The sequence below is a fragment of the Bombina bombina genome, chromosome 7 (genome assembly GCF_027579735.1).
Source record: "Bombina bombina isolate aBomBom1 chromosome 7, aBomBom1.pri, whole genome shotgun sequence".
NCBI lineage: Eukaryota > Metazoa > Chordata > Amphibia > Anura > Bombinatoridae > Bombina > Bombina bombina.
The window spans coordinates 188,092,763-188,118,376 of NC_069505.1; the positions used below are offsets into that span (position 1 = coordinate 188,092,763).

Here is a 25,614-nt window from a genome sequence, read left to right on the forward strand (position 1 = left end):
AGCATCTCCTTACACAAGCACGTACAGGGCCGCATCTCCTTACACAAGTGTGTACAGAGCAGCATCTCCTTACACAAGCACGTACAGAGCAGCATCTCCTTACACAAGTGCGTACAGAGCAGTATCTCCTTACACAAGCACGTAAAGAGCAGCATCTCCTTACACAAGTGTGTACAGAGCAGCATCTCCTTACACAAGTGTGTACAGAGCAGCATCTCCTTACACAAGTGTGTACAGAGCAGCATCTCCTTACACAAGCGCGTACAGAGCAGCATCTCCTTGCACAAGTGTGTACAGAGCAGCATCTCCTTACACAAGCACGTAGAGAGCAGCATCTCCTTGCACAAGTGTGTACAGAGCAGCATCTCCTTACACAAGCACGTAGAGAGCAGCATCTCCTTACACAAGTGCGTACAGAGCAGCATCTCCTTACACAAGTGTGTACAGAGCAGCATCTCCTTACACAAGTGTTTACAGAGCAGCATCTCCTTACACAAGCACGTACAGAGCAGCATCTCCTTACACAAGTGTGTACAGATCAGCATCTCCTTACACAAGTGCGCACAGAGCAGCATCTCCTTACACAAGTGCGTACAGAGCAGTATCTCCTTACACAAGCACGTACAGAGCAGCATCTCCTTACAAAAGTGTGTACAGAGCAGCATCTCCTTACACAAGTGTGTACAGAGCAGCATCTCCTTACACAAGCGCGTACAGAGCAGCATCTCCTTGCACAAGTGTGTACAGAGAAGCATCTCCTTACACAAGCACGTAGAGAGCAGCATCTCCTTGCACAAGTGTGTACAGAGCAGCATCTCCTTACACAAGCACGTAGAGAGCAGCATCTCCTTACACAAGTGCGTACAGAGCAGCATCTCCTTACACAAGCCTGTACAAGCCTGTACAGAGCAGCATCTCCTTACACAAGTCTGTACAGGGCAGCATCTCCTTACACAAGCACGTACAGGGCCGCATCTCCTTACACAAGTGTGTACAGAGCAGCATCTCCTTACACAAGTGTGTACAGAGCAGCATCTCCTTACACAAGCGCGTACAGAGCAGCATCTCCTTACACAAGTGTGTACAGAGCAGCATCTCCTTACACAAGCACGTACAGAGCAGCATCTCCTTACACAAGTGTGTACAGAGCAGCATCTCCTTACACAAGTGTGTACAGAGCAGCATCTCCTTACACAAGTGTGTACAGAGCAGCATCTCCTTACACAAGTGTTTACAGAGCAGCATCTCCTTACACAAGCACGTACAGAGCAGCATCTCCTTACACAAGTGTGTACAGATCAGCATCTCCTTACACAAGTGCGCACAGAGCAGCATCTCCTTACACAAGTGCATACAGAGCAGCATCTCCTTACACAAGCACGTACAGAGCAGCATCTCCTTACAAAAGTGTGTACAGAGCAGCATCTCCTTACACAAGTGTGTACAGAGCAGCATCTCCTTACACAAGCACGTAAAGAGCAGCATCTCCTTACACAAGTGTGTACAGAGCAGCATCTCCTTACACAAGTGTGTACAGAGCAGCATCTCCTTACACAAGCGCGTACAGAGCAGCATCTCCTTGCACAAGTGTGTACAGAGCAGCATCTCCTTACACAAGCACGTAGAGAGCAGCATCTCCTTGCACAAGTGTGTACAGAGCAGCATCTCCTTACACAAGCACGTAGAGAGCAGCATCTCCTTACACAAGTGCGTACAGAGCAGCATCTCCTTACACAAGCCTGTACAAGCCTGTACAGAGCAGCATCTCCTTACACAAGTCTGTACAGGGCAGCATCTCCTTACACAAGCACGTACAGGGCCGCATCTCCTTACACAAGTGTGTACAGAGCAGCATCTCCTTACACAAGCACGTACAGAGCAGCATCTCCTTACACAAGCACGTACAGAGCAGCATCTCCTTACACAAGTGTGTACAGAGCAGCATCTCCTTACACAAGCACGTACAGAGCAGCATCTCCTTACACAAGTGTGTACAGAGCAGCATCTCCTTACACAAGTGTGTACAGAGCAGCATCTCCTTACACAAGAGTGTACAGAGCAGCATCTCCTTACACAAGTGTGTACAGAGCAGCATCTCCTTGCACAAGTGTGTACAGAGCAGCATCTCCTTACACAAGTGCGTACAGGGCAGCATCTCCTTACACAAGCACGTAGAGAGCAGCATCTCCTTACACAAGCCTGTACAGAGCAGCATCATCTCCTTACACAAACACGTACAGAGCAGCATCTCCTTACACAAGTGTGTACAGAGCAGCATCTCCTTACACAAGTGTGTACAGGGCAGCATCTCCTTACACAAGCGCGTACAGAGCAGCATCTCCTTACACAAGCGCGTACAGAGCAGCATCTCCCTACACAAGCACGTACAGAGCAGCATCTCCTTACACAAGCACGTACAGAGCAGCATCTCCTTACACAAGTGTGTACAGGGCAGCATCTCCTTACACAAGTGTGTACAGGGCAGCATCTCCTTACACAAGTGTGTACAGGGCAGCATCTCCTTACACAAGCGCGTACAGAGCAGCATCTCCTTACACAAGCGCGTACAGAGCAGCATCTCCTTACACAAGTGTGTAGAGGGCAGCATCTCCTTACACAAGCACGTACAGAGCAGCATCTCCTTACACAAGTGTGTACAGGGCAGCATCTCCTTACACAAGTGTGTACAGGGCAGCATCTCCTTACACAAGCACGTACAGAGCCGCATCTCCTTACACAAGCGCGTACAGAGCAGCATCTCCTTACACAAGCACGTACAGGGCAGCATCTCCCTACACAAGCACGTACAGAGCAGCATCTCCTTACACAAGCACGTACAGAGCAGCATCTCCTTACACAAGCACGTACAGGGCAGCATCTCCCTACACAAGCACGTACAGAGCAGCATCTCCTTACACAAGCACTTACAGAGCAGCATCTCCTTACACAAGTGTGTACAGAGCAGCATCTCCTTACACAAGTGTGTACAGAGCAGCATCTCCTTACACAAGTGCGTACAGAGCAGCATCTCCTTACACAAGTGTGTACAGAGCAGCATTTCCTTACACAAGCACGTACAGAGCAGCATCTCCTTACACAAGCACGTACAGAGCAGCATCTCCTTACACAAGTGTGTACAGGGCAGCATCTCCTTACACAAGCACGTACAGAGCAGCATCTCCTTACACAAGTGTGTACAGAGCAGCATCTCCTTACACAAGCACGTACAGAGCAGCATCTCCTTACACAAGCACGTACAGAGCAGCATCTCCTTACACAAGTGTGTACAGAGCAGCATCTCCTTACACAAGCACGTACAGAGCAGCATCTCCTTACACAAGTGTGTACAGGGCAGCATCTCCTTACACAAGTGTGTACAGAGCAGCATCTCCTTACACAAGCACGTACAGAGCAGCATCTCCTTACACAAGTGCGTACAGAGCAGCATCTCCTTACACAAGCACGTACAGAGCAGCATCTCCTTACACAAGTGTGTATAGGGCAGCATCTCCTTACACAAGCACGTACAGAGCAGCATCTCCTTACACAAGCCTGTACAGAGCAGCATCTCCTTACACAAGTGTGTACAGAGCAGCATCTCCTTACACAAGCACGTACAGAGCAGCATCTCCTTACACAAGCACGTACAGAGCAGCATCTCCTTACACAAGTGTGTACAGAGCAGCATCTCCTTACACAAGTGTGTACAGAGCAGCATCTCCTTACACAAGCACATACAGAGCAGCATCTCCTTACACAAGCGCGTACAGAGCAGCATCTCCTTACACAAGTGTGTACAGGGCAGCATCTCCTTACACAAGTGTGTACAGAGCAGCATCTCCTTACACAAGCACGTACAGAGCAGCATCTCCTTACACAAGTGCGTACAGAGCAGCATCTCCTTACACAAGCCTGTACAAGCCTGTACAGAGCAGCATCTCCTTACACAAGTGTGTATAGGGCAGCATCTCCTTACACAAGCCTGTACAGAGCAGCATCTCCTTACACAAGTGTGTACAGAGCAGCATCTCCTTACACAAGCACGTACAGAGCAGCATCTCCTTACACAAGCACGTACAGAGCAGCATCTCCTTACACAAGCACGTACAGAGCAGCATCTCCTTACACAAGTGTGTACAGAGCAGCATCTCCTTACACAAGCACGTACAGAGCAGCATCTCCTTACACAAGCACGTACAGAGCAGCATCTCCTTACACAAGCAAGTAAGCTGTTTACACACGTTCAGTTGGCACCAGAGCAATACATTTTTACTTTCAACTCGTAATACGAGCTCAACCCAATGCGCACAAAAAGTCTAGCAAAAACGCTAAGGGGCCTATTTAGGATGGTGCGAGCGGACTTGATCAGATATAGCGGATCATGTCCGCTGCACATCAATATATGGCGACAGCATACGCCCTCAGCATTTATCATTGCACCAGCAGTTCTTGTGAACTGCTGGTGCAATACCGCCCCCTGCAGATTCGCAGCCAATCGGCCGCTAGCAGGGGGTGTCAATCAACCCAATCGTCTTCGATTGGGTTGATTTCTGTAGATTTCTGTCCACCGCCTCAGAGCAGGCAGACAGGTAATGGAGCAGCGGTCTTTTCTGATTACGTTCACCCACCACATATGAATTATTATTCATTGGGACTTTCTCTCTGATGTTTATTATACATTTTTATTGATTTCGTATATGTGTGTTTTATGATATTATCATAAGTGAACCACCCTAATATTTGGGGTTTGTTTACCTATTCTTAGTTTGTCCTCATTCTATATACAGATTTTTATTTCTAAGACTTTATTTACATACTGAGTACCCAGATATATAAATATCTTAGGGAATATACAGTCCAGCGCTAATTCACAATTTTTCTTTTTTTTTTTTACATTTCTATATGTATTGTGTTTCTGGGTTGAAGGGGATCCAGTAAACACAATAGGGTCAATTTACTAATGTGCGAGTGGACATGATACGATATAGCGTATCATGTCCGCTGCACATCGATAAATGCCGACAGCATATGCTGTCTGCATTTATAATTGCACCAGCAGTTCTGGTGCAATACCGCCCTCTGCAGATTCGCGGCCAATCAAATTGGGTTGATTTCTGTCCACCGCCTCAGAGCAAACTGACAGGTTATGGGGCAGCAGTCTCGACGGAAACACGGGGCATCAAGCTGCGTACGGAGCTTGATAAAATTACCCCAATAGGTGAATTTTGGCAGCTTAGTACATTGTAGACATTGAATCCTCAGCGCCCGTGTCACACTTTTTTTTCTATATATATATATATATATATATATATATATATATATATATATATATATATATATATATATATATATATATATATATATATATATATATATATATACGTGTATGTGTGTGTGTGTATGTGTGTATATATATATATATATATATGTGTGTGTGTGTATATAAATATAAACACATAAATATATATGTATATAATCATATACACATATATTTCACTTTTGCTGCCCATCACTACCCGACTTAACCCCTTTGCTGCTCTAGGTTATCAGCCATGTCTAAAGGCATCAGAACAAGGCTCCAATTGGAGCCTATGGAAGCACGCTCTAGTGAGCGCAATGCTTCCCTGCAATGTAAACGTGATGTTGCGTTCGCATTGCACATAACTGTGCTGGTATTACTGAGTGGAGTGCAAATATTGCGCTTGCGTTAAGAGATATTTTGCGCTCCACTCGTAATCTGTGCCATTGTCTGTGATGTAATGTGCCAGTAAAATGGATTACATTATTTAGTCAGGTTATTTAAAACCCTAATCTGGAACATATTTGTACACTATCTGCCATTTTATGCAGTCTGATTAAATATAAACTATTAGAAATGGGATTTTTGGTACAATAAAATCGCCATTATCTAAACAAATCTATGAATTGTGCAATTAAACCGAGTGAGGGGTTAATGGTCAGTAGTGTAGCTGTATGCGGTGGTCAGTGCTGCAGGCACTGCTGCCTGTGTGTGTGGCAGGTATCTGCACATCAATGTATTATCACTAATGTGACAGTCCTGATCATATTAGCAGAGCAGGGCAGCGGCTAAAAGCTGGCACACACACATCTAAATTACATTACAGCTGTCTGCATCCTAATCTCAGCCAGAGGGCACAGTCTCACACTAAGCATCTGATCTGCACACCCTGCAGAGCATTGCAGGCCAGCTGACACAGCAGAGCATCTCACTCATAGTTTGTAGGGTAACTGACAGGCACTGACCGTGCAGAGCCTCAGCACCAGGCATGGGCGAATGTGTACATTTTCGAATTTGAATGTTAGAACGAATGTTATTACCGAAATTCAAATTACAAATTCGAATGTTGATAAGAATGAATATTCTTAAAAATTCTATTTTCGAATGCTATTTACAGTTTTCAAATGTCACTTTCGATTTCGAATGTACATAAAAGATTGAATATACACATTTGAAATTCGAATGTATATATTCGATTTTTTATGAAGATTCGAAATCAAAATGGATTGCATTATTTGGAATATGACTCTGAAAATCGAATATAACATTCAAAATCATTTGATTGAAATTGAATATTCGAAATGTATCAAAATGTATCTTTTTAACATATCATACTTCAGAAATCTAAAAGACAATCTAGTCTACAAATATAAATTAGAGCCTAGTCAATCAGCATCACTGGCTGCCAATGCCCATTCAATAGTACCCACCCGGATACAAGGCAGGACTAGCACAGTAAAACACAACCCACACTACATTACAAGTACAACATCTCTATGATGAACATCAGGGGGTCGATCCTATAAAAATCGTCACCCGCAAAAGTCGGCGACGCCAATATTTGCGCGAGTTTGGTATCACATATACGGCGTATATTTCTGCCGTCGCCCGTAGTTTTTTGGGCCATAGGCAGGTATACCAAACCAGCGCAGTTTGGTATCCAATATACAGCGTAAGGACTTACGTGGCGAAAATGGAGAAATCTTACTCCATTTTCACCTCGCCACAAAAAGCAGCCGTAAGAAGCCTTACGCTGAGTATTGGAGCCCCGTAACTCTCTAATTTAGCTGCTAAATAAAACCTAACACCTAACGCATGCGCAATGTCTATCTAACTGTCAACCGCGATCTGCTAAATAAAACCTAACACCTAACGCATGCACAATGTCTATCTTCCTGTCAACCGCGATCCCCTGCCGCAATCCCTAATAAAGTATTTAACCCCTAAACCGCCGCTCACGGACCCCACCGCCATCTACATAAACTAACCCCCTATAACCGCCACCATCTAACTGATCTATCCCCTAATGTGAACCCCTTACACCGCCGCCATCTACCTTATCTATCCCCTAATCTGACCCCTTACACCGCCGCCACCTATATAAAAAATATTAACCCCTAATCTAATACCCCTATACCGCCGCCAGCTATATTAATATTATTAACCCCTAATCTAATCCCCCTAAAATAATTATCTCTATTACCAGCCCTTAAAAGGGCCTTTTGCGGGGCTTTGCCCCAAAGTAAACAGCTCTTTTGCCCTATAACCTGCCCTCCCTACACCGCCGCCACCTATATTAATAGTATTAACCCCTAATGTAAGCCCCTTACACCGCCTCCATCTATATTAAAATTATTAACCCCTAATTTAATCTACCTACCCCGCCGCCAGCTATATTATCTATATTAACCCTAAGTATATTATAGTTAATATAGTTATTACATTATATATATTAACTATATTAACCCTAATTATATTAGGGTTAATATAGTTAATATAGTTACTATAGTATTTATATATTTATATAAACTATATTAACTCTATCTAACCCTAACACCCCTAACTAAATTCATACGGCTAGATTTAGAGTTGGGCGGTAGCTGTCAAAACCAGCGTTAGAGGCTCCTAACGCTGGTTTTTACAGCCTGCTGGTATTTGGAGTCAGTCAGGAAAGGGTCTAACGCTCACTTTGCAGCCGCGACTTTTCCATACCGCAGATCCCCCTACGCCATTTGCGTATCCTATCTTTTCAATGGGATCTTTCTAACGCTGGTATTTAGAGTCGTGGCTGAAGTGAGCGTTAGAAATCTAACGACAAAACTCCAGCCGAAGAAAAAAACCAGGAGTTAAGAGCTTTCTGGGCTAACGCCGGTTTATAAAGCTCTTAACTACTGTGCTCTAAAGTACACTAACACCCATAAACTATCTATGTACCCCTAAACCGAGGTCCCCCAACATCGCCGCCACCCTATTAAATTTTTTAACCCCTAATCTGCTGCTCTGTACACCGCCGCCAGCTAAATTATCCCTATGTACCCCTAATCTGCTGCCCCTAATACCGCCGACCCCTATATTATATTTATTAACCCCTAATCTGCCCCTTCAACGTCACCTCCACCTGCCTACACTTATTAACCCCTAATCTGCCGACCGGACCGCGCCTCTATTATAATAAAGTTATTAACCCCTAATCCGCCTCACTCCCGCCTCAATAACCCTATAATAAATAGTATTAACCCCTAATCTGCCCTCCCTAACATCGCCAACACCTAACTTCAAACATTAACCCCTAATCTGTCGACTGGAGCTCACCGCTATTCTAATAAATGTATTAACCCCTAAAGCTAATTCTAACCCTAACCCTAACACCCCCCTAAGTTAAATATCATTTTTATCTAACGAAATAAATTAACTCTTATTAAATAACTTATTCCTATTTAAAGCTAAATACTTACCTGTAAAATAAACACTAATATAGCTACAATATAAATTATAATTATATTGTAGCTATTTTAGGATTAATATTTATTTTACAGGCAACTTTGTAATTATATTAACCAGGTACAATAGCTATTAAATAGTTAATAACTATTTAATAGTTATCTAGTTAAAATAATTACAAAATTACATGTAAAATAAATCCGAACCTAAGTTACAATTAAACCTAACACTACACTATCAATAAATTAATTAAATAAAATACCTACAATTATCTACAATTAAACCTAACACTACACTATCAATAAATTAATTAAATAAAATACCTACAAATAAATACAATTAAATAAACTAACTAAAGTACAAAAAATAAAAAAGAACTAAGTTACAAAAAATAAAAAAATATTTACAAACATTAGAAAAATATTACAACAATTTTACACTAATTACACCTACTCTAAGCCCCCTAATAAAATAACAAAGCCCCCCCCCAAAATAAAAAAATGCCCTACCCTATTCTAAATTAAAAAAGTTCAAAGCTCTATTACCTTACCAGCCCTGAAAAGGGCCCTTTGCGGGGCATGCCCCAATAAATTCAGCTCTTTTGCCTGGAAAAAAAACACATACAATACCCCCCCCAACATTACAACCCACCACCCACATACCCCTAATCTAAACCAAACCCCCCTTAAATAAACCTAACACTAAGCCCCTGAAGATCTCCCTACCTTGTCTCCACCTCACAGGGTCCTGATCTGTCCAGAAGAGGGTCAGAAATAGGTGTAATTAGTTTAAAATTGTTGTAATATTTTTCTAATGTTTGTAAATATTTTTTTATTTTTTGTAACTTAGTTCTTTTTTATTTTTTGTTCTTTAGTTAGTTTATGTAATTGTATTTATTTGTAGGTATTTTATTTAATTAATTTATTGATAGTGTAGTGTTAGGTTTAATTGTAACTTAGGTTAGGATTTATTTTACAGGTAATTTTGTAATTATTTTAACTATTTTAGCTATTAAATAGTTATTAACTATTTAATAGCTATTGTACCTGGTTAAAATAAATACAAAGTTGCCTGTAAAATAAATATTAATCCTAAAATAGCTATAATATAATTATTATTTATATTGTAGATATATTAGGGTTTATTTTACAGGTAAGTATTTAGCTTTAAATAGGAATAATTTATTTAATAAGAGTTAATTTATTTAGTTAGATTTAAATTATATTTAATTTAGGGGGGTGTTAGTGTTAGGGTTAGACTTAGCTTTAGGGGTTAATCCATTTATTACAGTATCGGCGAGATTCGGTCGGCAGATTAGGGGTTAATAATTGAAGTTAGGTGTCGGCGATGTTAGGGAGGGCAGATTAGGGGTTAATACTATTTATTATAGGGTTATTGAGGCGGGAGTGAGGCGGATTAGGGGTTAATAACTTTATTATAGTAGCGGTGCGGTCCGCTCGGCAGATTAGGGGTTAATAAGTGTAGGCAGGTGGAGGCGACATTGTGGGGGGCAGATTAGGGGTTAATAAATATAATATGCAGGGATAATGTAGGTAGCGGCGGTTTACGGAGCGGCAGATTAGGGGTTAAAAAAATATGCAGGTGTCAGCGATAGCGGGGGCGGCAGAATAGGGGTTAATAAGTGTAAGGTTAGGGGTGTTTAGACTCGGGGTACATGTTAGGGTGTTAGGTGCAGACGTAGGAAGTGTTTCCCCATAGAAAACAATGGGGCTGCGTTAGGAGCTGAACGCTGTTTTTTTGCAGGTGTAAGGTTTTTTTCAGCTCAAATGGCCCCATTGTTTTCTATGGGGGGATCGTGCACGCACCGCTGGAATTTAGAGTTGCAGTGGCGTTAAATTATGCTCTACGCTCCCTTTTTGGAGCCTAACGCACTGAAAACGCAGCCATTCTGTGAACTCTAAATACCAGCAGTATTTAAAAGGTGCGGGGGGGAAAAAGCACGCGTAGCTAACGCATCCCTTTGGCCGCAGAACTCTAAATCTAGCCGTTATTAAATAAATCTAATTCATATTATAAACTAATTTTCCTAAAATATTCCTATTTAAATCTAAATACTTTTCCATACCGCAGATCCCCTTACGTCAATTGCGTATACTATCTTTTCAATGGGATCTTTCTAACGCTGGTATTTAGAGTCGTGGCTGAAGTGAGCGTTAGAAATCTAACAACAAAACTCCAGCCGCAGAAAAAAGTCAGTAGTTAAGAGCTTTCTGGGCTAACGCCGGTTCATAAAGCTCTTAACTACTGTGCTCTAAAGTACACTAACACCCATAAACTACCTATGTACCCCTAAACCGAGGCCCCCCCACATCGCCGCCACTCTATTACATTTTTTTAACCCCTAATCTGCTGACCGCCACCTACGTTATCCTTATGTACCCCTAATCTGCTGCCCCTAACACCGCCGACCCCTTTATTATATTTATTAACCCCTAACCTGTCCCCCACAACGTCGCAGCCAGCTACCTACAATAATTAACCCCTAATCTGCCGACCGCAAAGAGCTGCCACCTACATTATAGCTATGTACCGTCTAATCTGCTGCCCCTAACACCGCCGACCCCTATATTATATTTATTAACCCCTAATCTGCCCCCCACAACGTCGCCTCCACCTGCCTACACTTATTAACCCCTAATCTGCCGAGCGGACCGCACCGCTATTATTATAAAGTTATTAACCCCTAATCCGCCTCACTAACCCTATAATAAATAGTATTAACCCCTAATCTGCCCTCCCTAACATCGCCGACACCTACCTTCAATTATTAACCCCTAATCAGATTAAGCTTGCATTCTATTGGCTGATCGGAACAGCCTATAGAATGCAAGCTCAATCTGATTGGCTGATTGGATCAGCCAATCGGATTGAACTTGATTCTGATTGGCTGATTCCATCAGCCAATCAGAATATTCCTACCTTAATTCCGATTGGCTGATAGAATCCTATCAGCCAATCGGAATTCGAGGGACGCCATCTTGGATGACGTCATTTAAAGGAACCGTCATTCGTCGTTCAGTCGTCGGCCAGGATATATGTTCCGCGTCGGAGGTCTTCAGGATGCTGCCGCTCCGCTCCGGATGGATGACGATAGAAGATGCCGCTTGGATGAAGACTTCAATCGGATGGAAGACCTCTTCTGCCCCGCTTGGATGAAGAATTTGGCTCGGCTGGGTGAAGACGACTCAAGGTAGGGAGATCTTCAGGGGCTTACTGTTAGGTTTATTTAAGGGGGGTTTGGGTTAGATTAGGGGTATGTGGGTGGTGGGTTGTAATGTTGGGGGGGGTATTGTATGTTTTTTTTTACAGGCAAAAGAGCTGAACTTCTTGGGGCATGCCCCGCAAAGGGCCCTGTTCAGGGCTGGTAAGGTAAAAGAGTTTTGAACTTTAGTAATTTAGAATAGGGTAGGGCATTTTTTTATTTTGGTGGGCTTCATTATTTTATTAGGGGGCTTAGAGTAGGTGTAATTAGTTTAAAATTGCTGTAATATATTTCTAATGTTTGTAAATATTTTTTTATTTTTTGTAACTTAGTTCTTTTTTATTTTTTGTACTTTAGTTAGTTTATTTCATTGTATTTATTTGTAGGAATTGTATTTAATTTATTTATTGATAGTGTAGTGTTAGGTTTAATTGTAACTTAGGTTAGGATTTATTTTACAGGTAAATTTGTAATTATTTTAACTATTTTAGCTATTAAATAGTTCTTAACTATTTAATAGCTATTGTACCTGGTTAAAATAAATACAAAGTTACCTGTAAAATAAATATTAATCCTAAAATAGCTATAATATCATTATAATTTATATTGTAGCTATATTAGGATTTATTTTACAGGTAAGTATTTAGCTTTAAATAGGAATAATTTATTTAATAAGAGTTAATTAATTTCGTTAGATTAAAATTATATTTAATTTAGGGGTGTTAGTGTTAGGGTTAGACTTAGCTTTAGGGGTTAATACATTTATTAGAATAGCGGTGAGCTCCAGTCGGCAGATTAGGGGTTAATAATTGAAGTTAGGTGTCGGCGATGTTAGGGAGGGCAGATTAGGGGTTAATACTATTTATTATAGGGTTAGTGAGGCGGATTAGGGGTTAATAACTTTATAATAATAGCGGTGCGGTCCGCTCGGCAGATTAGGGGTTAATAAGTGTAGGCAGGTGGAGGCGACGTTGTGGGGGTCAGATTAGGGGTTAATAAATATAATATAGGGGTCGGCGGTGTTAGGGGCAGCAGATTAGGGGTACATAGGGATAATGTAAGTAGCGGCGGTTTACAGAGCGGCAGATTAGGGGTTAAAAATAATATACAGGGGTCAGCGATAGTGGGGGCGGCAGAATAGGGGTTAATAAGTGTAAGGTTAGGGGTGTTTAGACTCGGGGTACATGTTAGGGTGTTAGGTGCAGACTTAGGAAGTGTTTCCCCATAGACAACAATGGGGCTGCGTTAGGAGCTGAACGCGACTTTTTTGCAGGTGTTAGGGTTTTTTTCAGCTCAAACAGCCCCATTGTTTTCTATGGGGGAATCGTGCATGAGCACGTTTTTGAGGCTGGCCGCGTCCTTAAGCAACTCTGGTATCGAGAGTTGAAGTTGCGTTAAATATGCTCTACGCTCCTTTTTTGGAGCCTAACGCAGCCATTCTGTGGACTCTCAATACCAGAATTATTTTAAAGGTGCGGCCAGAAAAAAGCCAGCGTTAGATACGTGGGTCGTTACCGACAAAACTCTAAATCTAGCCGTTAGATAGCTACAATGTAATTAATAATTACATTGTAGCTATGTTAGGGTTTATACTTATTTTACAGGTAAATTGTTAATTATTTTAACTAGGTATAATAGCTAGTTAAAATAATTAACAATTTACCTGTAAAATAAGTATAAACCCTAACATAGCTACAATGTAATTATTAATTACATTGTAGCTATCTAACGGCTAGATTTAGAGTTTTGTCGGTAACGGTATTGGGTAGTTAAAATAATTACCCAATTACCTGTAAAATAAATCCTAACCTAAGTTACAAATACACCTACACTATCAATAAATTAAATAAACTACAAATATCTATCTAAAAATACAATTAAATAAACTAAACTAAATTACAAAAAAAAACCCCACTAAATTACAAAAAATAAAAAAAAGATTACAAGATTTTTAAGCTAATTACACCTATTCTAAGCCCCCTAATAAAAAAATAAAGCCCCCCAAAATAAAAAAATTCCCTACCCTATTCTAAATTAAAAAAAAGTTCAAAGCTCTTTTACCTTACCAGCCCTTAAAAGGGCCTTTTGTGGGGGCATGCCCCAAAGAAAACTGCTCTTTTGCCTAAAAAAAAACCCACAATACCACCCCCTAACATTACAACCCACCACCCACATACCCCTAATCTAACCCAAACCCCCCTTAAATAAACCTAACACTACCCCCCTGAAGATCTCCCTACCTTATCTTCACTCCTCATCCGATCCGGGCGATGTCTATCCAAACGGCAAAGAAGAGGTCTTCATCCTGGCGATGTCTTTATCCAAGCGGCAGCAAAGTCTTCTTGCATCGGGCAGCATCTTCCATCAAGCGGCATCTTCAATCTTCATTCTTCGCTCCACAGATGCGGAGCATCCATCCCGGCCGACGACTGAACGACGAATGAGGTACCTTTAAATGACATCATCCAAGATGGCGTCCGTCGAATTCCGATTGGCTGATAGGATTCTATCAGCCAATCGGAATTAAGGTAGAAAAATCTGATTGAATCATCCATTCAGATTCAAGTTCAATCCGATTGGCTGAACCAATCAGCCAATCAGATTGAGCTTGCGTTCTATTGGCTGTTCCGATCAGCCAATAAAATGCGAGCTCAATCTGATTGGCTGATTGGTTCAGCCAATCGGATTGAACTTGAATCTGATTGGCTGATTCAATCAGCCAATAAGATTTTTCTACCTTAATTCCGATTGGCTGATAGAATCCTATCAGCCAATCGGAATTCGACGGACGCCATCTTGGATGATGTCATTTAAAGGTACCTCATTCGTCGTTCAGTCGTCGGCCGGGATGGATGCTCCGCATCTGTGGAGCGAAGAATGAAGATTGAAGATGCCGCTTGATGGAAGATGCTGCCCGATGGAAGAAGACTTTGCTGCCGCTTGGATAAAGACATCTCCGGGATGAAGACCTCTTCTTTGCCGCTTGGATAGACAATGCCCGGATCGGATGAGGAGTTCGGCCCGGCGTGGGGAAGATAAGATATGGAGATCTTCAGGGGGGTAGTGTTAGGTTTATTTAAGGGGGGTTTGGGTTAGATTAGGGGTATGTGGGTGGTGGGTTGTAATGTTGGTGGTGGTATTGTGTTTTTTTTTTCAGGCAAAAGAGCAGTTTTCTTTGGGGCATGCCCCCACAAAAGGCCCTTTTAAGGGCTGGTAAGGTAAAAGAGCTTTGAACTTTTTTTAATTTAGAATAGGGTAGGGAATTTTTTTTATTTTGGGGGGCTTTATTATTTTATTAGGGGGCTTAGAATAGGTGTAATTAGCTTAAAAATCTTGTAATCTTTTTTTTATTTTTTGTAAATTAGTGTTTGTTTTTTTTTGTAATTTAGTTTAGTTTATTTAATTGTATTTTTAGATAGATATTTGTATTTCTATTTGTTTATTTAATTTATTGATAGTGTAGGTGTATTTGTAACTTAGGTTAGGATTTATTTTACAGGTAATTGGGTAATTATTTTAACTAGGTAACTATTAAATAGGTAATAACTATTTAATAGCTATTATACCTAGTTAAAATAATTAACAATTTACCTGTAAAATAAATATAAACCCTAACATAGCTACAATGTAATTATTAATTATATTGTAGCTATCTTAGGGTTTATTTTATAGGTAAGTATTTAGATTTAAATAGGAATATTTTAATTAATAATATTAATATTAGATTTATCTTAATAAGAGTTTAGTTAGGATGTTAGAGTTAGATAGGGTTATACTTAATATATATATATATATATATATATATATATATATATATATATATATATATATATATATATATATATATATTATAATAACGATATTAACTATATTAACCCTAATATAATTAGAGTTAATATAGTTAATATAGCTGGCGGCGGTGTAGGGGGATTAGATTAGGGGTTAATACATTTATTATAGGTGGCCGCGGTGTAGGGGGATGTAGATTGTAGGCAAAAGAGCAGTTTACTTTGTGACAAAGCCCCACCAAAAGCCCTTTTAAGGGCTGGCAAAAGAGCTGTTACTTTGGGGCAATGCCACGCAAAAAGCCCTTTTCAGGGCTATTTGTAGGGTTAGACTTAGGTTTAGTGGTAGGATAGTTTAGTATTTTAGGGGTTAAATAATTTAATATAGATAGCGGCGGGGTAGGGGCTCACTTTAGGGGGTAGGTAAGGTAGATAGCGGCGGTGTTAGGGGCTCACTTTAGGGGGTTATAGATTTAATATAGCTGGCGGTGGTTTAGGGGTTAATAACTTTATCAGGTTGCAGCGGGGGTTTGGGAGCGGCGGTTTAGGGGTTAATACATATTTTATTGTTAGGATAGAGAGGGGGGATAGCGGATAGAGGGTTAGACGTGTCGGGCTATGTTAGGGAGGCGTGTTAGACAGTGCGGGTGATTTAGACTTTAGTCAGGTTTTGTAGGCGCCGGCAGTTTCTAAGTCACTGGCGACGCCAGAAATTTGTACTTGCGCAGATTTCTGGACATCGCTGGTTTATCCGACTTACGGCACGTTAGCATCTGACGGCGCCGTATATGGGATAGCTCGAGTTGCGAGCTGAAACTGCGGGCAACGCGGGTTCCCTCGCTTGCGCCGCAAACTACGCCGTTTATCGGATCGCGCCCCAGTACCTCTCAACCACAGTCCTCAAGTAAACCTAGGCTAGTAGGAAATATTTTCAGAATGTCTTACCTGGAGCACAGGTAAAATAATCAGTAACCATGGTAACTAACCTGGCTCTCACCATAGTTACGGATTATTTTACCAGTGCTCTAGTTAAGACATCATGAAAATATGGCCTGTTAGGGCCACTTCTGGTTAAGAAACACTAATGTAGAATAGACTTAAAAAATGACAATGAATATAAAGATGAATCATTTTTCAAATTAAATTCTTAGAAAAAAACAACAAATAAATGCACAAAGTAAAAGCAGGTAGCTATCTATCACTATCATCACGTGAATTTATGCCTATAAAAAATAGACCGCATATTACCTCTCCAAAAATATATGAAATTGATTGAAGATGAAGATAAAAAATGCGTCTTCTCATGGTGTGCAGTCCACCCTCCACAGTTGTGTCCACACAAAAATAAAAAATAAAAGATGCCACAGGAGCAAATAGAATGATAATAGTAGTATATAGAAACATTTTTAGAATCAAAATATTCCAACACGACCACCAAACCAGTACGTCCCTTTTCTCCAAAACTAAACCTGTCAAATGAAATTTTAACAACTACAACTATAACATTTACATATGGGAGGGAATAAGTTGATTTGAATATTTAAATTTGAATATTACATAACTCTAATATTTATAAGATAACTGAATTATAAAAACTCATTTGAATTTGAATATTACATTACAAAAGAAAATTGTAGCTTAGAAATAGTATTTCAAAATTAAAATCGAATTTGAATATTACATAACAAAATCAAAGTTAATATATTGGAATTGAATATTTTCGAATGTAATAGAAAAATTTGATAACAAACATTCGAAAATTGAATGTTAGAATGTTATGTAAACATTCTAAATTCGATTCGAGCGAACAAATGAATAAAAATTAGACATGTGCGATTCGATTCGGTCAGAATCGAAATTCGACCGAATTTGTCGAATTCGGAGATTTGGATCGATTTGAATTTCCGAATTGCGGTAGTGCCGAATCTACCAAATAAATCCGAATTGATTCAAATTTATTCGGTAGATTCAGATGGCCATGTATTACACTAGTATTGTACAGTATTGTACAGTATATTAGGTTTTATCACTCTGCTATGGGTTAAACCTAATATACAGTACATAATACTAGTGTAATACACAGCACATCCCACCTAACACTTACCGAAATTCCGAATTTCCGAATCGAACCGAATCAAACCAAATTTTTTCGAATCTGAATGAATACGAAACCAATTCATTCGAATTCGAATAGTTCCGAACTGAAATTCGAATCGATCCGAATCGATCCGAACCAAATTTTTCGAAGCTGCACAAGTCTAATAAAAATTTGTTTTAAATTTCGAATGTTTAGAAACATTCGCCCATCCCTACTCAATACACAGTCTCTCTTCCCCAATTATGTGCACATCTGAATGGAGCTTGATGCCCCGTGTTTCTGGCGAGCCTGCAGGCTCGCCAGAAACTGCAGTTATGAAGCAGCGGTCACAAAGACCGCTGCTCCATAACCTGTCTGCCTGCTCTGAGCAGGCGGACAGACATCGCCAGAAATTAACCCGATCGAGTATGATCGGGTTGATTGACACCCCCCTGCTGGCAGCCCATTGGCCGCGAGTATGCAGGGGGCGGCATTGCACCAGCAGCTCTTGTGAGCTGCTGGTGCAATGCTCCGAGCGTATTGCTCGCCGTATTCAGCGAGGTCTGTCAGACCTGATCCGCACTGTCAGATCAGGTCCGACAGACCTTGATAACTAGAGGTCCTAATATGTACAGTGCAAACTATCTTAAACTATGTACAGTGCAAACTATCTTAAACCTCTTGCAGAGCATTTCATATATACAGAGCGTTATATTTAAATCTGTGAAGATAATGAACCTACAGGTAGCAATGCAGGATACGGATGTTATATGTCATCTATGATATTTGCCATTCATCACTTAAGTGCTACTCTAAGTACAGACAAGCGGTTATAATTTACTGTCTCAGCAACTAATTCCTGATGATCTTGTGGGCTGCATCATTTTTTTATATAAAACATTTTACATAGAAAAGACACTTTAATGTGAGTTTATAATCTATATCATTTTAAAAGGGGGCTTGTCAAAATGTGCAGCTTTTTTTGGGATGTTTGTGCTTGTGCCAATTTTCACCAATAAATCAGTGGGTGTTTTGCTGATTGGCCAGTGACTCCTATGCATACAGCAGTACTGCACACACTGGCACTTCCTGGTTATTTCAGAATTTAAAAAAAGTCAGAACCTTTTTCATGTAAAATACCTTATTGTGTCGTATCATGTGCATGATAGGAGCGTTCCATTACATTTAGAGTCTGCCGCTTACCTCAAACACTTTAAGTGTACGGGATAAGGTGGAGGGTTTGTTGCCCTTTAGGGAGAAGAGCAGGTTCACTATGGCTTTTCCATCTTTCTCTTCAAACACCAGGGAGTCTGTACACTCCGCAGCCTCAGCCGCCGCTGCCGCAGCTTCTCTCTCCTTGCGAGCATCTTCTATTAAACTCTGCCTTCTTCCCAGAAAACGCGGAGACTACAAACAAAAACACAACAGGCAGCAGTGAGGTTCGTGCAAGGTCATCTGAAATTAACCTGGGATAAGGGGAGACCTGTATATGAAACAGTAATACATAGATATCATAGGCCTTAGTAGCTGTGCTGAAATCTCTTTAAATCCTTTCTTTGTACCTATGTTTTGTATTATCACGCAGCAGCCTCCCACCCTCTGCTTGCTATTTTGGTACTGTTACGGTTACCCTTAGTCTCGCTGAGAGATGGACCGCTTAGTAGCCTGGATCCCTATTGCTAAAGAGGGGAGAAGCTGCTTTCCATAGTATTCTATATGAGTCTCGCAAATATAGAATAATCTCCCTTAGCTGCAGTACAGCTAGGATACCCTTCTGCCCACAAAAACGAGTCAACGCTGCGATTGAGGGTCAAACAAGAACTCAGGACTGGGATGCCCAGCCTGCTTTTTATTAAGGTTACATGCACACAGGGCACTCCCAGGGGGAGAGGGGGGGAAGCACAAAATCCCCCATCACACATTTAGATAGAGAGCACTGTCCTTTGACAGGCCACAATAGGATTACAGTACTTAAGATAACAAGTTTACAAGTTCATCTTATCAATTAGCAGTCTGGCTCCAGAGGTGATTAGACAATAGTTTCTAAAAGCTGAAATAAAAGAGTTAACTCTTTATGAAATGATACTTGTTACGGTTTTCTTGGAGCCCTTCTTAGGCGCTGGCTTGCTGGTTCAGGCATTGCTGCTGGGAAATAAGCTCTTCACAACAAAATAACTAATGCTTCTGTAACAGTGCTCCCTTTCTGTGGAACACTCTGGCAGACACGGTCTGACCCCTTTTCGGGGCAGACTAAGGCTGTCCAGACCGCTGGTTATGCGGGGCTGAGGTCAGTTTGTCTGGACAACCCGTCGGCGTTGCCATTCTGTTTCCCAGGTCTGTAAGTAATGGTGAAATTGAAGGGTTGCAACGATAAGCTCCAACGTAATAGCCTGCCGTTATCTCCAGAGACCCGGTTCAGCCACACCAACGGGTTATGGTCGGTGACCAGAGTGAACTCCTGACCATATAAATAGGGAGTCAATTTCTTTAATGCCCACACCAAAGCCAAACACTCCTTTTCGACCGCTGCATAGCTGACTTCGCGGGGCAGGAGCTTCCGGCTGATGTAGGCAACTGGATGCTCCCCTCCATCTTCGCCTACTTGGCTGAGGACGGCTCCCAGCCCGAACATGGAAGCATCTGTATGGACGATAAAACGTTTGTTAAGGGCTGGGGCCGCCAAGACAGGAGCGTTAATTAGAGCATTTTTGAGAGCCTGGAAAGCCGTTTCACAGTGGGGAGACCACAGGACCTGTCGAGGTAAGTTCTTTTTGGTCAAGTCAGTCAGGGGTTTGGCAAGTGTGCTGTAGTCTGGTACGAACCGTCTATAGTACCCTGCCGTGCCCAGGAAGGCTAGGACCTGAGTCTTAGTGATGGGGGTGGGCCAATTGGCGACAGCTTCTATTTTGGCCGGCTCTGGTCGCTGCTTTCCACACCCCACCCGGTGACCCAGGTACTGTACCTCGGCCATCCCAAAGTGGCATTTTTCTGGCTTCAGAGTCAGGCCAGCAGCCCGGATCTGATCCAGAACCATTCCCACATGAGCTAAGTGGTCCTCCCAGGACTCACTGTGGATCGCTATGTCGTCCAGGTAGGCGCAAGCAAAACTCTGGAAGCCATCCAGGAGCCTATCCACCAAGCGCTGGAATGTAGCTGGGGCATTCTTCATCCCAAACGGCATTACCCTAAACTGATATAAGCCGAATGGAGTGACGAATGCCGACTTGGGGATAGCCTCCGGGGCCAGGGGAATCTGCCAGTAATCTTTGCAGAGGTCAATAGTGGTCAGGTAATTTCCCCTGGCTATACGATCGAGTAGCTCGTCTACCCTGGGCATAGGGTAAGCGTCCGTCACGGTCTTTTCATTGAGCCTCCGATAGTCTACGCAGAACCGGGTGGTCCCATCTTTCTTGGGCACCAAGACAACTGGGGAGGCCCAGGGACTATCGGAAGGCTCAATTACCCTGAGCTGGAGCATCTCATCGATCTCCTTCTTCATTCCTGTCCTAACTGCTTCGGGGATTCGGTACGGAGCCTGGCGCAAGGGAGCTTGTCCCGGAGTATCTACCTGGTGGGTGGTTAAAGTAGTGTACCCTGGCTTCAGGGAGAAGGTGAGGTATTTGGACTGGAGGAGTTGGTTGAGCTGCTCCCTTTCAGTGGGGCTAAGTCGGTCCCCTATCTGAACCTGCGCCACTATACCTGTGGGGAGGCTCTTTTCTAATAGGTCTGGAATGGGTAAACTGTCGGGGTCTTCCTGAGGGGAACAACATACGGCCGTCACGTTCTCTGGTCGCTCAAAATATTCCTTGAGCATGTTTACATGGAATGTCTTTCTAAGATTGTTGTCGTGGCAGCTAGCTATCACATAAGTGGTGTCTCCCCTTTTCTCTACGATCTGGTAGGGACCCTGCCAGGACGCCTGCAATTTGTCTGTCTTCACCGGCTTAAGTACTAACACCTTTTGTCCTATGGTGAAGATTCTCTTTCGGGCCCCCCGATCGTACCATACTTTCTGTCTTCTCTTGGCCAACTGGAGATTAGCCCGCACGGATTTGGCTAATTGCTCCATTCGGTCCCTGAGTTCCAGCACGTATGGCACAATGGGGACACCGTCAGCCTCCATCTCTCCCTCCCAGTGCTCCCGGATCAGGTTTAGGGGTCCCCGTACCTTTCTTCCGTAGAGCAACTCGAAGGGAGAGAACCCTGTCGTTTCCTGGGGCACCTCCCGATAAGCAAATAGGAGGTGCGGCAGGAAGCGTTCCCAGTCTCGGTATTCCTGAGTGAACGTCTTGAGCATTTGCTTGAGGGTCCCATTGAACCTCTCACACAGCCCGTTCGTCTGGGGGTGGTATGGGGAGCTCAGGAGGGACTTAATTTTGCAAACCTGCCAGAGTTGTTGGGTCAATTCAGCCGTAAATTGGGTGCCTCGGTCGGATAGGATTTCTTTTGGAAATCCTACCCGGGAGAACACCTGTACTAGTGCATTCGCTACCGTATCCGCTTGTATGTTGGATAGGGCGACAGCCTCTGGGTACCTGGTAGCGTAGTCCACTACGGTAAGAATGTATCGCTTACCGGAGGGACTAGGGGTAGCCAGTGGTCCCACTAGGTCAATAGCAACCCGGCTGAAGGGTTCCTCTACAATGGGCATATTTACTAGCTGGGCTTTAGGGTGATCGCCTCGCCTTCCTACTCGTTGACACACATCGCAGGTGTTACAGTAAGTTCTAACGTCAGCGTGCACCCCTGGCCAAAAGAACGTGTGAGTAATGCGGTGTAGGGTACGGTTAACGGCTAGGTGGCCTGCTAAGGGGATGTCGTGGCCTATTTTGAGGATTTCTTGACGGTATTTGTGGGGCACTACCAGCTGTCGCCTACGCTGTCCCCTTTTCTCTGTCCAGCGGTATAGTTTCCCTTTTTCCCATAAGAATGTTTCGTTATCTGCCCCGCCCCCTCCGGTCTCTGCTCGTTCCCGGTACTTTTGTAAGGTCGGGTCAGTCTTAGACTCTGCCTCGAAAGCATCTGGGGTGTCCCAGGGTATGGGGCCTAACCTGTCAGGCAAGGTCGGGGTAGGTCTTACCTGTGTCTCCCGCACTGGTGAGAGCTCTCGCTCCATCCGGGCTTGGGCCCGTGTAGTCACTGGGTCCGCCTCGTTGTTGCATACTGGAGCATAGGCAGAAGTCATGGGGCCCAAATTGTTGCCCAGTAGTACTTCGGCAGGTAAATTATCCATTAGGCCCACGTTCACAGCCCCCTTTCCCGCTCCCCAATCAAGATGCACTTTAGCTGTTGGAATTTTGTACACATCCCCCCCCGCCACTCTAACGGCCACAGTCTGTCCGGATCGCTTGTGCTCTGGCACCAAATGACTCTGTACCAGCGTGATAGTAGCCCCTGTGTCTCGCAATCCCTCGGTAGATCGCCCCTCGAGCCATACACTCTGCCGATGGTGCTGGCGGTTATCTGAGGCAGCATATACAGGGTCTGCCTCGTGAAGCGGCCCCACATATCCCTCCATAGGGGCCTCTTGGTTAACACAGAGGGCCCGGGCCGGACGATAGGACCCAGAGGGGTAATTGTAATTCCTGGGTGTCTGGTGCGTATTAAGGGGGCAGCTAGCCATGAAATGCCCTGGTTGCTTGCATCGGTGGCAAGTCGGTCTGGGACGCTCAGAGCTGTTATTGGGTGGTCCTGAGTGTCGGACAGGCCCTGTGGGCACCGGGGCTCGGAATTCAGCACGAGGGGGTGCACGGTAAACCTCTCTGGGTTCGACCCGTGCTGGAGCTCGGTAGTTCATGGGTTCGTGAAGACGGGAGTCATAATGTTCATCGGCCAATTTGGCTGCTTCTTCTAAGGTAGAAGGCCGCCTGTCTCGCAGCCATTCCTTCCCTTGCTGTTCTATGCCATTATAAAAATGTTCTAAGAGAAACAATTGTAAAATTTCCTCCCCAGTCACCGCTTTACTTCCGCTCAGCCAGTGATTTGCCGCTCTCCGCATTCGGTGCGCCCATTCCATATGGGTATCGTTAGGCTTCTTTTCCGTGCCCCGAAACTGTCGGCGATACGTGTCCGGAGTTACAGCGTACCGTCGCAACAGTGTCTCCTTAACTAGCTCATACTGTGTCACTTCCTCAGCACCCAGAGTACGAAAGGCTTCCAGGGCTCGCCCGGATAGTTTCCCAGACAATATCGTGGGCCACTCTCTGTTGGGAATCTGGTGCAGGGCACATTGCCTTTCGAAGTCCGCCAAATATTCATCAATCCCTGTCTCGCTCTCTAGGAAGGGTCGAAATGCCGCATAGGGTATCTTGGGCCTCCCAGCATTTTCGACAGGGATGATTACCTGCGGGGCTTCAGCATTGCGGTGTGCGTTCGCTAGGTTGAGTTCGTGGGCTCGAGTCTCTCGTATATCCTCGTCCGCCTCCGCCATCAACTGCTGTACCAATTCCATGGAGGGGTTCGGCCCGTATAATGAGAGCCTTTCCCGAACAATCCTTGTTTTTTCGTCACTAATCGTGGTCGGTGTTTCCGCCATTGTGAAGCTCTGATCCAGTTCGGTCAATTCTGTGATCAGCTCTCTCCTCGGCCGGTTGCTGGCGTACCCCCCTCTGCTTTCAAGTAAATCTTTTAGGGTTGTACGCTTCAATTTTTCGTAAGCGCTCTCCATCCGTTCTGTACCTCTCCTAGGAAATCCAGGAAAATCCCGCCGCTGCCGCCAAATGTTACGGTTACCCTTAGTCTCGCTGAGAGATGGACCGCTTAGTAGCCTGGATCCCTATTGCTAAAGAGGGGAGAAGCTGCTTTCCATAGTATTCTATATGAGTCTCGCAAATATAGAATAATCTCCCTTAGCTGCAGTACAGCTAGGATACCCTTCTGCCCACAAAAACGAGTCAACGCTGCGATTGAGGGTCAAACAAGAACTCAGGACTGGGATGCCCAGCCTGCTTTTTATTAAGGTTACATGCACACAGGGCACTCCCAGGGGGAGAGGGGGGGAAGCACAAAATCCCCCATCACACATTTAGATAGAGAGCACTGTCCTTTGACAGGCCACAATAGGATTACAGTACTTAAGATAACAAGTTTACAAGTTCATCTTATCAATTAGCAGTCTGGCTCCAGAGGTGATTAGACAATAGTTTCTAAAAGCTGAAATAAAAGAGTTAACTCTTTATGAAATGATACTTGTTACGGTTTTCTTGGAGCCCTTCTTAGGCGCTGGCTTGCTGGTTCAGGCATTGCTGCTGGGAAATAAGCTCTTCACAACAAAATAACTAATGCTTCTGTAACAGGTACAGCCAATGGGAAGCCAGACAGCGCGCTATTGAAATCTACAGGCGCCAATAAGCTTAAAGGGACATTATACACTCATTTTTTCTTTGCACAAATGTTTTGTAGATTATCTATTTATATAGCCCATAGAGATTTTTAAAAAAAAAATGTATAGTTTTGCTTATTTTTAAATAACATTGCTCTGATTTTCTGACTCCTAACCAAGCCCCAAAGTTTTTTGAGAATACCGTCAGATACCTTCTCCAGCTTGCTCCTGTTTGTGTAAAGGGTCTTTTCAGATGCAAAAGAAGGGGGAGGGGGAGTGTCTTATTTCCCACTTGCAGTGGGTGTTCCAGCTACCTTTTCAACAGAGCTAAATTGAGAGCTTCTAGGTAAGTTTTTAAACATTTTTTTCTGGATATCAGTATCTGTGCATCGTATTCTTTATAGTAGTGTCTATTACATGCAGTTATATGAAAATAAGTGTATACTGTCCCTTTAAATAGATTTCAAT

At 43.1% G+C, this 25,614-nt stretch overlaps 1 protein-coding gene across 2 annotated transcripts in view; it reads right to left on the reverse strand.

Moving 5' to 3' along the window:
* TH (tyrosine hydroxylase) overlaps positions 1 to 25,614 on the reverse strand; it is a 120,060-nt gene that overhangs the window by 70,677 nt on the left and 23,769 nt on the right. For both annotated transcript variants that reach the window (XM_053688926.1, XM_053688925.1), the window contains exon 2: positions 19,029 to 19,232. In XM_053688926.1, coding sequence (XP_053544901.1) covers positions 19,029 to 19,232 — 204 coding nt within the window. The remainder of the gene's footprint in view (positions 1 to 19,028; positions 19,233 to 25,614) is intronic.